We start from the raw sequence: 18,176 nt of genomic DNA, 5'->3' as shown, positions 1-18,176 counted from the left end.
GTCACACACCAACTTCAGCATAATAAACAACACATTCCAAAGAGTGAGTCATCATCACTGATACGTATTTACTTGGATATTATTAAGCATGGCTAGCTCCATTTCTTATTTTCTTTAGTGGTACATGATATGAATATAAACTTTAATTTTCGATGCCAACTCCATGTACACCGATTTCAGCCACAGCATCATATGTATAGTTATATGCTACCCTCACCATAGACATATTTGTCCATATATATTCAGTTGAAATACTCCCAATATGTTATCTGTATTGTATTTGTAAATAAATATTCCGAGTTCGACCAAGATTGTTGTACTTCACACGAAATGCAAAAGATATTAAGCAACTACATACATACATGTAGGGTGATTTACAAAACTTAAAGGATCGTGGCTAAATAATGATGGTTGGAGTATACTCTCAAAGTTAAAGTCGGTTATACTGCTTCCTGGATGGAGTGGTTATCATGCACACATACACATTATGCATTGTAACATTAGAATTATCAGCTATTTTCCTTTAACTTTGAGACAAGACAATATGGCATGAACACAATTTGAGTTGTTTGTGGTTTGAACATTATAATGTGTCATGTTGGCATAAGTTGAAACTGCATAGAGCTCATAAGACATATGCAAGTCTTACAAAATTCCTTTTAAGGTTGCAATCAGTTTTATAAAGGAATTTCCAGTTCAATTATTATTGACACTAGTTTTATCACCAATTCATTCTTTTACACGTTAGCGGTTGCCAGTTGCAACTCTTTTTAATTGAAATTTATTTTTATCTGTGCGGTGATACAAATTGTTTAGTATTTATTTTTGTACTCTTTTAATCAGAGTAAGACAAACTATCTGATCTATTATTCGATGGATAAGAGAGCAAAAAAGCCGGAACGGCCCAAATTACGGAAGGAGGACATTGGCACTCCCGTGAACTTTGTGCACGTTCAACATGTCGGCTTTGGAGGAGGAGGTGGAGGAAAGTCAATTTCGCAAAGCGCCTGTACCTCTCCCACTTTTGAAAACATGGACCCATTTTTCGCTCAGCAAAATTTTCGAACGAGTGGCAATAGCTTCAACCCTGGCAAAGAAAACCGATTTTCTAATGGCCCAACCGCCCTGCCTTACGGCTCCATGTCCAACTTATCCATCCTAAGCAGCACTTACGATAACAGGAACCATCCGGGAGGATCCTCAGCCAAATTCGCAGGAGTTTCAAAGCAGAAATCTGCAAAATATTCATTCTCAGGATCACTTTTAAACCTCAGCTTTTTCCCCTTCTCCTCAAAATCGTCTTCGGTTGCGCAGCAGGAGCGGTCAAGGGGCAGTAAAAGTGAACACTGTGACACCAACATACGAACCAAGAGATTAAGCCTCGGAGTTGGATTTTCCTCAGGACCAGGACCAGTATCATCCATCCATTACTTACCAAGTCGCCCATTGACGGGTCCCCCATGTACACCACCCTTACCCCCCCAACCAGAACAAGATGCGACGACCACTCGGCCTCACGTTCGACGAAGATCTTCATCTTTCAATGGAGAAAGCGATTTTCCAACCGGCTCTCAAATGACGAGAGAACAACTGCCCTTTCCTCCTTCTCTTACCTTAAATCGACACCTGCAAAATACCAACAAAAAACAGAAAATGGGGTTCCTGCCACCTCCTTTACCATATTCGCCACCATTGAGCCCCAATTATGACGAGTTACCCCCACCACCGGACATGTCCTTCGATACCAATAATTCTGCCCCGAGTGAAGGTTTGTTAGAATCCCCGTCGTACGAAGAAGTAAATTTGCCACCTCCCATGAGTCATATTGTGCCAAGAAAAATGTCTCTTACGAGACACGCAGAATTCCCATTACCACCACCACCAGCGTCTCCACCATCTACACCGCCACCACTCCCCACGTCACCGCCACCCATCGCCAATGCGAACAGAGTTGGCTACAAGTTCCACCCACTCAAGTCAAAACTGATTCGAGTCAATGCTCCAACGCTTCCTCCGTTAAGTGTGCCACTGGTTCGGCCAAAGAATCAGAGCCCTGGGACTCCATCAACCTGGCCTCTAGAGCCTGGCGTTCCTCAATTATGCGGACAAAATCTCCAAGACGGTAAGTTTCACAATGATTATGTTTTTATATTATTCATACAGACTTAGATATTTTGGAAACGAATATTGCAATGCCTACATATATCAGGCGACTTTGATATATGTACAATTCTCTTCTTCCGTAGGATCTGGTAGGATTACCAAGAATTCTCCCTCAGAGGAGTTGAATCTATCCATTGAAGAACTTTTGAATCAAAAGGCATGTAGTAGTACTTACAACGGTACTTACAGTGAGTTGATTGATACGTGTATTCACAGTTTAAAATTTAAAATCGTTTGAAATTCCTGACAATTATTTTTAATTTCCTCAAAAGTTGATTCCAGTCACGTCGAACCTCTCAGCAAATTGTTTCAGTGCAGATTATCCCATGATCAATGGCCAATTATGATGAATAAACTATTCTCGAGAGCAAAGGAAGGAGTTGGAGAAGAAATTGCGAAAGATGGTGAATTTGTCAAAATTTACAACAACCTTTTGCAGAATACGCTACAACTGTGGCTCAAATTAGAAGGGGGTCAGACCACGTTAGAAAATGTAGTAGCTGCCTTTGAACAGACACAAGACGAGTTATTGAAAGACGGTGAGTGAGAAGTGATATCTGAGAAAGATTATACCATATTTACTATCAATGTCGTTAAAATTGCTCAATATTAATTTTACAGACTGCGGGGACAATGTTACAAAGCTGTAATGTAATCTTTGCTAACTTAATTTTTAAGAGAGAAATGTTTCAAAAAAGATTCGAATTGTTATTTAAATAAATTTTATGCATATGCCTCTGACTATTTTAAGGAAGCACAGCTTCATTTTCGGTTGTTTTCTTTAATAAATCTTAACTACTTAATTTTCTTGTATTTATTCCTACCCAAAAAAAAACTCCATAATAATGACGAATAAATAGAAACTTGAATGGTGCTTGAGTATGCCAACCACATTATGTTTCAAGTGAGGATGCTCCACCATCGAGACTGCTTTCTCTTCTCCCACTCGTGCTCCAAAGACAAGTTGGAAAATATATTAGCAGTTTTTTTCTTGCAACCTTTTGTCTCTGGTGCCAAGCCAAGCCAAGCCAAGCGATGGTGCTGTTACGAGAAGAATTGTCAGATTGGAATCGTTTTCTGCCATCACCTCGTTCCTTCATCTACTCCACTAACATACAAACTATGACGTCCGTCAGTGGTGTGAAGTTTGCGAGAGGATGCGAGTATAAATAGCTGTGTGTGTTTGGCGGAGGGAGTGGTGGATGGAGAGAGATGGGCAGAGGGGGTGGTGGGCGAGTGTGTTGTTCGAAAGTTGGTTTGGAGGGAGAGAGGAGTAATGTAATGTCTAATATTCCCCTCGCCTGTCTCTCCCGAATCCTCGAATCTCGATTGCATTGCATAAGATAAGTTTAATTTCACTAATGCACTCCATGTGTGGTTCTCTCTCTCTCTCTCGCAGTACATTCAGCGATTCAACAACAACCAACAATATAACACTTCCTAGAGCAGAGCATTGCTTTCCATTGCTTTTCAAACACTATGACATGAAAGTTGGGAACATTGGGAATTTTCAGGCATCGCATTATGTACGGTGACTAATAATACTAATACCACCGTTCGCTTCCGTCCACCACCGTCTACTGTTGGTTTTGAAGGAAAGCTGCAACGGGAAAACCTTCCAGCCCAACTTTTATGTAGAATTGGGTTACAAAGTCTGTAGCATGGATGAATGAATTGCAAAAATTGAAATGTTGAAATCTCGATATGCCCCATACAGGGATTTGGCCTCGTTACACCCTAGTTGAACAGGTAGGGAGACCATGGAGAGAATGGGGACGATGACGCAGTGCTTGGTGTGAGGTGGATGAAAATGAACTTGGTTTCGCTCTGCTTTCATTTCCTCTGCCTGATTGTGAGTTGTAGTAGCAGCAACAAACAGGAAACCTTTATTGTTGTGTCATGCTCATACTCTGCGCACAATGAGACACAATGCGAGAAAGACAAAAGACATTGGTATGACCAAAGTAAGGTCGCGTGCCGTTGGGGAGACTGGACCATTGACTTTGGTCTCCGTGTGGCTGCAGTTCCCACATTTCCCAAAGTTGTGCTCCCGTTACCCAAAGTGACGGTCAAAGGTCAATACCACATTTCACGGGGAAAACTGTGTAATTGTTCCATTGTGCTCATGAACGTCAGACAAGATTGGCATCAAACATTCAGCATATGTTTTTTTTCCTATTTTTAATATTGTTTTGCATATGAGGAGACACTTGGAGATGTAAACCGATCTCCAGTTACCCGGTCTGACTTTTGTCTTCAAAATGGTTCAAGAGTTGGATTAGTATGACAAATTATTACGATACTTCCACATGAGTGGAGGCAATAGACTGTGTTTCTGTATATTTTCCAGTTGCATATGTATGATCCACAAGGGTAGAAGACAAAATACAACAGCCGTGTGTAAGGAGGAAGATACAACAAATGGTTTTGTCGTATATATGAATAATTCATACGGATATATGTGAACATGGAGGAAAGCTCTTTGCAAGTATTACCATCGCATCTTCATGTAAGTCAGGCCATCGAGCAACACAGCCAAATTGAGGACAACAAACAATGAACAACAAAATATGCCGAGTTCCAATTCAAGCTTGTTTGATTGAACTTATTATTACAGCATTCGACCAGTTATTGTTGTTTGTTTTGCGGTTTTGTGATGACTCTAGATAAAAATTAAAGGTTTAGAAATGTGCACACATTTATTAGTTTACAACATTGACACTTTGGTGACCTTTTTCTACAACAATGGTCACAAGCCACTTATTGAGCAGCTAATGCACCCTTGAGTTGTACATTTTGTACAATGTGCTGAGGTTTTTAGATTTCCCAACTTCCGATTGTAAGTGAATCAACATGGAAAATGATTCACAACAACCAAAGTGATAAATTGTTCATGGCAAAAAATGAGTACTTTTCCTGCTATTTGAAATGTTGAAGTGCTCCAAAGTCCACTTTCCTTTTCCCATTAGATCCATTTGCATGTAATGTTTTATGCATGACAAAGTGCGCGTCGTTTATAAGCTTGTATTGTGTTGTAAACATTTGTAGTTTTCTTAACTTAGATATCTACACTCATGCATGCTAATTAGAAATCCGATTTTTTGTCCATGACCTTATATAGTACACACCTTATATATATTTACTTATTGTACGAGTAAGCGTAAGGTGTCTATGTATTGGTATGGCATGTCATTTGACATGACCGAGTTTAATTATTATTACGTTGAATACAACTAGTTAGGCATACATCCAAACATTTTCGGCACAAAGTACAAACACAAACAAGTTGGAGACAAAGGGAGCCAACAACCCAGGTTCAAAGTATCGTCGTCGTCGGAGAGAGGATATAAAAGCATCAGTAACACTCATTTGTACACTTCTTCCGGCCATTCTTCCTCAACCACCACCAAAGTTACAACAATGCCAACCTGTTTTTTGCAGCCCAACTCCTGCCCTCGTCGTGACAGTTTGGAGAGTTTCAGGATATAAATTGACGTCGGCCTTTCTCCCATTTCCATTCCTCTTGAAATGATCCGTATTTATCAAATCTCTCGAGCAGACAGGCCAAAAACCAAATAAATCTTGTCCAGCGCCGGACAGAAGTTTGGAGGAAAGGGAACTTTGTGTGAGAAATCTGGAAAAGTAGCTCGCACTCCCAAACAGTCAATCATCTCTTTGGTCAATGTTGTCAACGAGCACAACACGATCTCATATTTTATTTACTCTTATTTTTCTGCATTTTGATTTCGCTTTGAGAAATATTTTCCGAAACCCGAGAAGAGAAAGTTGTGCGCTGGTGGTGGTGGTGCATTGTGTGGGGTTAACTATTGTTAGGTGTCTTTTCTCCCTTCTTCTTCCCTTAGTCCATGGTCGCGATGGTTGGCAGGAAGGGAGGAAGCGGAGAGAGAATGAAAGCACCAACTATCCCCCTCGCACAAAATGATTTCTTTTATTATTATGAAACAGTTGCACTCTTCTTCGTCTGTGAGATGTCCCACCGTCCTTTTCTCAGCGGTGGGCTCCACATTTATTGCTCTCTTTCACTTCTCCTCAAAAAAGCCTACACAAGAGCGGAAGGATGGTCTATAAGTTTCGAGATTTGATCAAGAAATCTCCGTCAGTGTAATGACTTCCTTTGCTTTGTGTGCACGGAGGCGAGTCTTTCTCCAGCGGTGAGAATATGGAACACGGTTATGCAAGAATACTACAATGCCTTATTCTTCTGGAAGGGGCAAATTACGACTAAAATCGTGGCAACGTCATCTTACATTCATATTTATTATTTATGTAACGCAAAATACTTACCAACACCATTTATGCAATACCCATAGAAAATGTGTATATTCCATTTCGACACCCACTTGTCTTTGACATTCTACTCTTAAAAAATTTACTTTATCAGCCTTGGTGTTTGCATTATTGTAAGAAACATGTTAGAAAGACTGGACAACCAAGAGTGGTCGAAGACAAATGTAAAATCACAATTATTTCAAAAACTGTTGCAGTTGGATCATCCTCATGAAGTCAGCGTATGCATGTGTGTATTGAGGTGCAACAGCGGACAAAAGTTGACTGACGGTGGCCAAGTCGCATGATTTTTGGATCGATTGATGCACCGTGTCGACCAGAATAGCTTCAAGCTTTTATCACTAATGCTTCCTTGGAACAACTCAAACTCGGTCGGGAGTCACCCTCACTTTCACTTCTGCAACGCTCCCCATCACATCGCATTTATTATATGCCCAGAAGAAGGAGCAGCAGTAAAGCCAAATGCAAACCAAGCAAAAGTATCTCTCAGATTTTTATTTTGCTTCACTAACTCACAGAAAAGAGAGACAAAGGCAAAATCTGGGCATCGGTGATGGAACGGAATTATTCCGCAAAGCCACCCCTCACTCAAATTCTTTTCACCCAACCGACCAAAATTTCATTTCCATCAAAAATAATAGACTTAAGTAACTTTTACTCTTTAAGAGCTATATCATGATTGTCATGATTGCTAAGAGCCCTCAAAAAAAAGATAAAGAAAAAAGTGCTCTTTTTTCTTTGTTTAACAATAAGAATAATTTGCTTAATTGAATCAAAACTTTCTTTTTTACGTATTTTAAGCAAGAGAACAAAGTTGTTTGAGCACTATGTTCCAAACTTGTGGCTGGAGCTTGTGTAAGCGACGTGCGATTTATGAATTCATATCGACCCATTAAAAACCGTCAAGCACAAGAAGACCTTATCAAATGTTGACCTCTGATGACCGTCAATGTCATTATCACATTTTATAAATAAAAAAATATTTTCCTCATGAATTATGGCGACGACATTGAATGAGTAAGTAGAACCACTTGATCTGCGGCTGATAATGACAACATTGTAGCAGCACAAAAATATCAGGGGAAAACTATTATAATCCAAAAAACATTTCAACTCTTTCTTTGCAAATAAATAATTCAATCCACGAGCTGTCTGGCGATTCGTCACGAGGAAAACTTTTGTTGTAACCAAAGATTTAAATGGATTTTGCTTGCTCCTGCTTTTCTTGTTCCCCAAATACGTGAATATTTTATGAAACATGTCTTTATTATCAAGAAAAATCTAAAATGAGCACATCAACAAGTTTAACGTTCTCAACTATATACATATTCACGGTTTGATTGTACTGTAAAAAATATATGCAATTGAACTGTTTTGAGAAGCAAAAAATATTTTGCAACAATTTTAAAGGAAATATTACATGTCAATATATGCTAACGGAAAAAACCGTACAATAAAATGGAATAAAATAGGCCGTTCATTGCCACCCTTCATGAGACAACGTATTTTTAAAAAAACGTTGTGAAAAATAGATGAAGACTGGGAAATACGTTGGACCAAGAGGTAAAGAAGAGATGATGCTTTCTCAACCCTTGAGCTCTGCAGCAAATGGGATGATTTCGAAATATTAGGCGAACCACTGAGGCAGGAGCAGCTATCACCATTATTCCATCCAATGATCATTCTTTGTTTTTCTGAGGGCTTAAGTTTTATAATCCCCCAGGAGCAAGAGAGACAGACCTGGTCGGGTTTAGAGTTGACAGTTATTCCAAGGGGCACTTTCTGCTCGACATCACCGTCGTCAGTCGTCCCAATCCAAGTAATTCCACCCTTGCTTGCGGATGCAGCAACATGGCCCAGTTGCTTCATTTTAAAATACTCGGTGTAATATTGGTTGGATGTTGTGCTGGTTGGAGGTCCTAAAAGTCAAGTGGCTTTCCGTCCTCCTCGAAAATATCATTATGACTTTAGCATCAATTCACTATCAACTACCACCTTAAGCCGACACATTACAAAGTTATGTCAACAATCAGCGACCCTTTCTTTCCTCTGCGTGGAGGTCTTTCTTTGGCAGTTCCAAGACTTATGTATACTGTACAGCGGAACGGAGATTTCAGTATTTCGTCATTCTGCCCATCTCTTGTTAATCTATATCAGCTACTGATACGATGCTACCCTTCATCTTCATATCAGAATGGGTTTGAAGCATCGAGCCAATGCTGGAAATTTTCTTGGATAAAAATAAAGCATTATTTTTATGTGTCACTGTTTTAGGTGTCGTCATTGCACTCTCACCTATTACGCATTGTTAATAACTCAAAGCACTTTCCTACTTTTGCTTATCAAAGAAATGCACTGACGACAAATCTTTGCCGCGACGAAAAATTTGTTAAAAGTCACCATTGCTCATGCCGGAGGATTTTCTTCTTTATCGGATCAACCCATGTATCCCTTCCAATATGGATGTACGTATGTGTACATGGACATATGTACATGTGTAAGTAAGTATCGTAAAAATGCGATACCCAAAGAAGCGAACAATATACATAAGTGTAGCGGAAGAGAGTGTTGTGGGGTTGGCTTCTTATGTGAATTTCTTGCCTGCGTTAAAAGCGAAATGCAGATTGCGATTGCACAAATGGAATACGAACAACCCTTTTACCACGTAGACGTAGATTTAACGTAATGAACGATATGAATGGATATGATGTGATACGCTAAAAGCTTCGTGGAAGGTACAGCTGATTTTTAAAGGTCCAGATAACTAGTAAACCCATTTTTCCACTAAAAGGGTTCCAAAAACTGAATGTATGCACCAAACTACAAGAAACAACGTGGTAGTTATTAAGCAATATCAATATCTCCTCCACTTGTTTATGCATAGATCCATTAGCAGATGCTCCTTATCAAAAAGACAGAAATTTGAATCACTAACTATAAGCCCAACGTTGTGGAGAAAGCAGCAACAAAGTCATGCCTGATAATTTATTTTGTCTGGAGTCTGCGTTATGATGGCGTCATTGTAGTGGTTTCTGGCAGTATTCTTTTTTCAGGATATCATATCAAGCGCTTTTCAAGACCAATATTTTTAGGAATTTCAATTAGTAGACTAGCCTTTGTCAAGTGTGAGATACTTTTGAGAGTCTCAGTCTGCGACAATAAATCACACAGCATTTGAAATGGTCATTGGTTAGGTTCCGGTGGACGGAAATGGGATGGAGGACGTGGAATCAAAATCATTCAGACAAAAGGCACACCAAATTTTGAAACGTACAAAGACAATCAATCTGGGAACAAGGGCAAGGACAATGCGGAAAGTTCATCCGAAGAGAGGAAACGATGGCCAATGGTCAGTTGGGAATGGATATGGAGAAAATCTGGGAATCCGGTCTCATCCGGAACACAATTGCAAAATCTGATGAAGCATTTGTGATGAGAATACATAGTTTTTCCCATAAAAGTAATGTACACATGTATGATAATGACGTTTATACTTGTGTACGTATATCCATTGTAACTTTGCCAAAACCTGTGGGACTTCTTAAACAAACTACATATTATAGGATCACGAGCAAGTTACTCCGGGAGAGAATTTGTTCTAACATAGGATAGAATACATGGAATTTTCAAAAACAAAGTCTCATTGTCGCATTTATCGAATTTAGATATGTACATTAGGTTATCAATGTCTGTGTAGCAAACATTTTTATATAATGGCTTAAATGTTGTTAATGAATCTTGGATGATGTCTTATTCCTATCAGAATTGTAAGGTTTGAAGTACGCACTGCAATAAGTACACATGCAATAAGCACTTGAAATCAGAGATTAAGCTCAAATCGAGAAGAAATTAAAATGGCTAAAAGAAAAAAGAAAGAAATAAGTACCTTCGTTATCTAATGTTGACAGAAGACAAACTTTGTGCTTTAAATTATTTCAATAATGATTGCGCTGTGACTTAGGAAGAGCACATTGCAAATGGAAATGGCGAATTTTTATCATAATTTATTATTAAAACCGGTCTTAATTCTTACTGCTGCAATATCAAACTCTGACTGGTGATGATTCATTCTTGCTTTTCGTGAATTTTGTCTCATCATGCCAGTCATGTTGCTGTCTAACCATGTTGAAGATTTTTGTGGACCTACAAGAATGGAAAGTACCCGTACTTTCCATCCATGCAGATCATGATTTATCGTCAGATTCACTGATTGCTAAAAATGTAACCAAATAAACCCATTAGTGGTTTGATAGTTGATATAAATTCACAAGATCTAACCACCAGTTAAGAACGGATTGACGTTATGCCACCAGAAAATATTTTACGTTGTACTTTCTATTTTCTACAGTCGGGCGGTGTAAAAAGTAGGCGAAATAACAGATCTGGAAATGTTATAATTATTATTCTTCATTATGTGACGTTGTGATGACGGACGAAAAACGGAATATACATATATCCTGATTAAGGATTATCAGTATTAGTCATCAACCGATGGTGCTAGGAAAGTCAATCTAAAAGGGTTCTGGGCAGACAGCGTCAAGAAAATCACTCTAAATCCATTAATTTTTTATTGCAATGACGAAGATGTTGCCCCGCCATTCTGACGAAAGAATCTGTCAAATATTAATTTTTCTTTAGAATTTCACTCTTAGATTTTGAAAGTAAATGAGTCCGTTGAAAGGAATCATTAACCCGAATATGCTGATGCGTTTTGTTTTAAGGTAGTCACTTCCACACTCAAATGAATTGAGGGACAACCAGCTCAGCATTTCATCTCCACCGGCCTGCAGCCACCAACTGTTAGGTTATAATAAAACGCAATGATGTAAAACTGAACTATCCATCAAAATTAACAGACAGGGCAGAACCAGAGAACAGAGCCGATAAAAGAGGGTCAGAGGGGACGAGCAGCAGCTAAAAAACAAAATGAGCCAGTTGGTTGGTTTTGGTCCGATTCTGATGATCGTGTATGGAGATGAACACGTTATTAGTGGGCATAAAAACGTAATTGATTTGCTTTCATGACCCAACTTGGTCTTTTTTACTCCAAATCTGTCATCTTTAAATTGGAGTTGTGGAAAGGATGCGGGTATTGGATGGGATGGGCGAATTTGAAAATGGACAAAAGTACAAAGCACATTGTGCATGAATAAAAGTTTAATTAATAAATTTAAATCATGGTCGTGCATTTCTGATGATCCAAAGGTTAAGAAACAATACGTAATAAAAACACAAGTTATAAATTCTTCTTTAGACAAATATTAGTATTTTTAGATTACATAATTGATAATCAGAACAAGAGAAAAATCTTCTTGTATCAAGCTGTCAAACAAAGAAAATTCGGTGAAAGTTTTGGTAATCTTTCAGCCTTATGTGAACAGAGCTGCAATGATGAATTAAGCAAAAGTACTCTTACAACTGCATTCGATGCGGAGGGGTGCCGTGCACTTCCTCCTTTAACCCTCCTACTCAATAAAGGCTGAGGGAAAAGCAGTAAATCCGAATGATGGGATTTTATTGGAAATCTCACTGTTTGCTTCACTTGGCACTTCACACCATTTGAAATTAAAAAGAGGTTAACATATATGCCAAGCCTCATTTCGTTCACTGAAGGAAATTGAAATCTCGCTCGAGTCAGTCTTTTTCCAATTATTCACAGTCCCATCAATCCAATCGTTCCGGTGGGACACCTCCCAGTTACTCTGAAAAAAGGTTGGAATGTAGATGACTGTGGTATCAAGTTGACAGAAACATCAACCGTTCATATGCACCTGAACGTCTACTTAAATACATGAATTTAGACATTTCAGGATGCAACGACAAATTGTTCTTTAAATATCAATGCAAACAGCAAATCTCGAATTTTAGTGACTTCATTCAATTCCATTTTACCAAAGTTGAAAATGGTGAGGGTAAAGCAGCTCAATGCATACTTCACTACACACGGAATTCAAACTACACCTCTGGGATGCACACAGATCATTGCTTTGGTTGAATTGGAACGAAAATTAGATAAATGTTAAGAAAATTCTAGTCGTTTTACTTTTATTCCTTGCATGAAATACATGTTGACATATCTCTACATATATGTCATCCAAAATCAATCTTTGGATTGTAGATATATTTAGTCTGATAATCAATTCAAATACTTTACGGGGTACGTATTACATTCTGCGTATGAAATGTAGATCAATATCTGGAGCGAAATTTGCACCCCTCCATCATCCGTACTGTGAGGAAGAGCAGTTTTAATTCTGTAATTACAGAGAGATGAGAGGAGAGGAAGAACCATCTAAAGCCCCAATTGTCAATATCAACCACTGCTCTCTTCGTCATCTTGAGTGCTTTGTCAACTGTTCATTTGTCCAACTATACCACTACCAACTAACTATATGTATGTACATATGTATATATGGCAAGCATCATCATTTGCCATGTATTCTTATTCATGAATCCAGAGTACATCCGAACAGTAGCCAAATATAGGACAGTGAGAAATAAAGGAGGCGTAGAAGGCTTAAAAATTGAAACGCGACACAAAGTTTGATTTTGTCTTGTTTCGTATGAGAAACGTAAATATTTTGATAGGGTTGCACATTTAAAACTTTTGAAATGAATGCCAAGTTCACTGTGAAATTTGAAATTGCCTAATTTATCATCATCAATCATCATGCTATGCGTTAGAGGAAGAGGTACCTACATACATCGTACATAAGCAGGCAGGTAGGGTATTGGAGTTCACAATGAAATCCCCCCCATTAAACCAAGACCCTTCTGTCAGCTCTTTCTTCTGTTGTACCATTCCATCCGTCTAACCATTTCGCGTTCGTCCATCAATATCACCCTGCGCTTGATCCAGGGTACATGCATATTCTGCTAATGGGTTGTCGTATTATTATGTCGAGAAAGTCAGAAGGTAAATTTATTGCTAGTCAGGGTGGTTTGTTGAGTGAGATGGACATCGTTAACCCTCGGAACTATATATTTGTACACTGTTCACAATATTTTGACCGACGTGGGCAGGAATCAAAAGGTGTGCATGCAGTCAGTGTACTTGACTGGAATTTTGAGGAACATGATTTAGTTGTACATACTGCAACTCACCCAACAGTGTTGAGTTTTGAACAATAAAGTCAAAGACATTCGCAGCAGGGAGCACTCGAACTCAAAATCTACGTTATTGTCCAACTCAAGTTGTTAACAAGAACTGTGAACATGCTCCGAAAACGTCTGCATTATTGGCATAGCAGTTTCCTCTACAATATATGTGCATTATTTAGTAGGCAAGTTGCTAGTATATCCTTCTGGACAACTGGGTCAACCTTTCTTAGTTTTCTAGCCAAAGATTACGACACAGTGATGGCAAGTTCGTGTCTAAGTTCAGCTAAACCATTACCGACTATTTCTTATCACGGGGTCATATCAACTTAATCTCAAAAACATGCCAGCTCGAAGTCAATACTTTGACAATATTGTTTTTCATGAGAGATTGCATTGAAGTGCACCAAGAAACTCGATTGAATAATAGAGTTGTTTGGCATCTGCGCAATTATTAAAATAAATTAAAACATTGAAGAGGTGACATTGTTGTGTTGACACTATGTCAATAACTCAGTTTGTCTTTTGTCGACTGAACTGTCAAAATAAAGAGTAAACTGAACCAAAAAATTACAAGATTTTCCTAATGGGTCCTATTTATTTGGAGTGAGTGGTGTCAGCACAATTTCTATACCACACAACAATAGAGAAACAACTTGAGGTTGTTCACGTCCATTTCCTTTCTGCGAATATTTCTACGTAGTTTGCTAATTCAACTCTTTTGTGCACAATATTTGCCAATTTAATAGATCGAGTGTGTGTAACGAGTTGCAAACAATTTCAAGTGACCACTTTGAAAGACGACGTATAGTGTCCAACCTCATTACTTCATTATATATTTACTTATCTGGAACATACTCCACCTGTCATTAGCATAATGGACAAAGTAGATACACAGAGCTGAAAAATTCAATATATTTTTACAGGAAAAGAGATGCGCTTATCCTCAGTGTATGGATAATTGTGTGGTTCTGCACAATTATCCATGGACAATTATTACCGATTACGTATCTACATATTTATGCATATTACCCATACACATGTTAAGCACAAAAAGTTCACAAATTTTCCACTTTTGTACCTTTGAGATTAGCAAATATTTGAACATTTTTGTTAAAATTACCTTACATAATGACACTTAATTGTATTTTTCTGAACAAGAGGGAATTTTATAAAGTAAATCAACGATTTATACGAAAAGCCTAATTGTTTGCAGTTTCATTTTATCATTTGTTGAAATATTTAAGACGGAGTCAAAGCAATATTTATTCCGTTTGCATATTTCTTTTGAAACAATCTACGTTGTTTCAATTACATTTTTCAATCAATTGATTTTTTTTTATAAAAATGTCTCTTTACACTACATTTCTTTAGCCCTTTCGTGAAGAATGAAAAGAGTAAGTAAGTGTCACAATGTTGTTTAAATGGTTTCATGGTTTCATCGAGCATTACGTATTTCGAACCCCCCGAATTTGGGGTAGGTACATAAATGCATCTCACCTGTAGGAAAATGAGTCACCGTGAAAGTTGAGGGAATAATCATCGGCCGAATCAGAATTGAGTTGGACAGGTAGCTCGGAGCTTAATTACCGATAAACTGCCCTAATGGGTGTCTGTTGATGATGATGGTCCGAATCTGAGGAGAAATGACTTTTGCCTGCGCTTCCCTCGCATGTGATACAATGATGACGATGATTCGTATCGACTCTGATGTTTAGCTCAATATTAACATCACATAAAACATTGTTATCGTCATGTGTACCTCTTCCTTCCCTCACTCACCCCTTCGATGCCCTGAACATTTATACCCTGTTTTCTCTGCCCAGAACACATGCAATATGCCATGATAACTGCAGGTGAATGTTAGTATATACGTAAGCATGAACCACCACCGCCTCAACATCAAGTCTGTTTTATGTTGCAATAAATCTGTAATTCGTACTTTCAAAAGTAGTTTCATCCAAAATTTCCTGCCGGTGGGTGTTGAGTATTGAAAGTTTATGTGTATGGAGAAGTCAAATATCTGCTTGGAGTGTAATAATTATTGCAATGGCTACCCAATTCGAAACGATGCTAATTTTTGATGCATTTTGAACTATGTAGGTACATATGTATGTACACATTGTATCTCTTTTTATTGCCTTGCGTAATAATTGATTTGCAGAAACAATACAGTAATTGGGCTGCCTTATGTCTATCTATTTCCCTCTTCATGTTTATCATGTTTCGTGGTGGTTGGACGACATGCAAACCGAACATCATCTTTTTGACTATTCTTCGTCGATTGGAATTTTGTGGTGGCATATGGTAAAATGACTCCCAACTTACTGATGATCAACTTTGCCAGTTGTGGCTCATCTGCCAAACAGTCAGACCAGCCAGGCAGACCCTCACACGTACCAATTGCATTGTTACTCACTCACAAACTTATTATACTTCTGCGTCGTTGAACACATCGCGCTAACAAATAAGCTTTAGATATGATGAAAGATCAGATGCATGTGTCATTCTCATTTTCACATTGGATTCACACGTACCTTTCCGACTATTTTGTGATAAATTGTAAATATGTATGGAAAATGGGACCGTTTTATTCCCGGGTTGTAGAAAGATGATAAGAAAAGAACAAAGTGGTTGCCATCTAGGCTAAAATTTATTACCGTATATATTTCCACAAATTCACAGATTCACACCATTTGGTGCATTTATTGCGTTGAATGCGAGGAGATTATCTGTGTAGTTGTCACAAAGAGACAAATAAATGATTCGATTAATTTTGATAATTTTCGAAAGGCATTCGAAATAATAGGAGGACATGTATCGAGGCCGTTTAGGTGCGAACTCTAGCATTGGGCATTATGTATGTACTTATTATGGGATATGCAGTATCAACTATTCCATAATATGTGGGGTCGTATGTGTACTCATTTTCCGATTAAGCTGGTTTGGCTAATCTGACCAGGTGTCACGATTTATCAGAACCAATGAACCGATATTTAATACAACACCGGATAAATATGTAATCAATTTTCTTCCTATTACAGGCAACAAGGAGTGAGTAAATCCAAAATCATGGATGTGAATGTGCAATGTACAAGCTATAGTTTTTGGGGTTCATCTTATTGATCAACGTCCTAAGTTTGTGTGTTTATACAAATCGATGGACTTAATAATTAAGTACGTACAATGTGAGACTTGAAATTCATTGTTTTGTAAAGATTATTGTACTGCAAAAATAATCTTATAAGGCAAGAAAAAGTCATAAAAACACGATAATTTTTCGTCTAACACCATAAAGTTCTTCTAAATAGCACTGCTTGGTTGAACTAACATGGGGCGGATCAAAATTTCTGGAAACTCACTATGTTTGGAAAATAAATGAGCCTCAACACATTTATCACCGGCTCTTACTTCTTTTTTGGTCTAATGATGTTTTGATCAGCTCGGTTGTGGTGACCCCTCTTCCTTTAATTCGCACAACGAGCAACCTCCTTCCATTAAAACGGAAGGAAACGGAGGTTTATTAGAGGAAGATGATTATGATTAGTTACGTGGAGGAGCGAATGGCCAGATTGGGAGAAAATTGGAGAGATGACATGCCTCGTGTTGTTGATTGATATCCAATCCTCTCCTGTTTGTCCATTAATAGCAAACAGTTTCACCCGGCTTCTAGCCATTTGGGAAAGCAATATGTACCGAAAACAGCACCTCGATCCCCATCAGAGAGGAAATGTGGTCCTGGTTTTGAGATAGGTGAAGTTACACAAGATCAATTTTTACACGTATACGCTTTGTACTAGAGAAGTTGCCTGCAACGAATGTCTGAAAAAGATGAGCAACCCAGGGATAGTGAAAGTTGAGGGTAAAAACTTCGACTTCAACTCCAGACAAAAATTACTGCTTTGAATATTATCATAACATGTTTTATGATTTTCACTCACTTTGTATTGTTTAAATTTGGGCTTTCACCTCATAGATATCTAATGTGGCAAAACATTTAATCGCAATTGAAAAGTAGCTTTACTTCAGCGTTGTAAGTTCTAAGTCAGTAAACATTTCCAAACCTATATTATAACTATATGTACATATTTACATATGAATTCGCAAACAATATTTTGAATTAAATAAAACTACTAATCTCACTTTTTCAGACTTTGTGAGCTACAGATTCACACTGTGTTAGCAGTAGTTTTGAACCTAAATGACATTTTACTGGAAACTGGGAGTTTCCTATTTACGTGCGGATTAAACAAAAACTTCTCTACTTGCATGACTGTACATGCAAATGAACGATTTTCAATTCAGAATTACTGAAAATACTCATATCATTTGACAATGCATTAAAATGTTTCCTCGTTAGGTAGCTTATACTGCACAACTCAAAAGACAATCTCTCCTCCTCTTGCTGTTACTGATGTTACAAGCGTGGGAAAAAGTGCAGCACGTGGAATTTGCACTGCTCTTCAACGACCCACACTGGCTGAGACAGCCGACTGCGGATGAGAGAACGAATCCAATCCCAGTAAATCAAAGTTTTACGTGATGTAAAAGGGCTGTACGAAAAAAATGTCGGTTTACTTTGGTTTCAGATTGTTTTCTCTGGAGTT

At 38.2% G+C, this 18,176-nt stretch overlaps 1 protein-coding gene across 2 annotated transcripts; it reads left to right on the top strand.

The window, feature by feature from the left end:
- Positions 1–549: 549 nt before the first annotated feature.
- On the top strand, positions 550–2,966 carry LOC110841848 (ras-associated and pleckstrin homology domains-containing protein 1). 2 transcript variants are annotated; one of them, XM_035844974.1, is made up of 4 exons: positions 550–2,122; positions 2,247–2,342; positions 2,436–2,702; positions 2,785–2,966. In XM_035844974.1, exons 1-4 carry the CDS (start codon positions 874–876, stop codon positions 2,811–2,813), a joined length of 1,641 nt encoding a protein of 546 aa, XP_035700867.1. In that variant the 5' UTR covers positions 550–873; the 3' UTR covers positions 2,814–2,966. The 2 variants fall into 2 exon arrangements, with proteins under 2 accessions (XP_035700867.1, XP_021943238.1); XM_022087546.2 differs by having other exon boundaries at positions 555–2,122; positions 2,247–2,351.
- The last annotated feature ends 15,210 nt before the right edge of the window (positions 2,967–18,176 follow it).

This window comes from Folsomia candida, unplaced genomic scaffold (assembly GCF_002217175.1).
Source record: "Folsomia candida strain VU population unplaced genomic scaffold, ASM221717v1 Fcan01_Sc001, whole genome shotgun sequence".
Taxonomy (NCBI): Eukaryota; Metazoa; Arthropoda; class Collembola; order Entomobryomorpha; family Isotomidae; genus Folsomia; species Folsomia candida.
The sequence above is the reverse complement of the archived record's forward strand: the minus strand, read 5'-3'. Positions and strand labels throughout refer to the sequence as shown.

What these genes read in the sequence shown, in the direction of transcription:
- LOC110841848 (XM_022087546.2), top strand. Translation starts at nt 874, where the DNA reads ATGGATAAGAGAGCAAAAAAGCCGGAACGGCCCAAATTACGGAAGGAG. An exon ending in CGGACAAAATCTCCAAGACG is followed by an intron (nt 2,123 to 2,246) that starts GTAAGTTTCACA and finishes CTTCTTCCGTAG; the next exon opens with GATCTGGTAGGATTACCAAG. An exon ending in AGACGAGTTATTGAAAGACG is followed by an intron (nt 2,703 to 2,784) that starts GTGAGTGAGAAG and finishes TTAATTTTACAG; the next exon opens with ACTGCGGGGACAATGTTACA.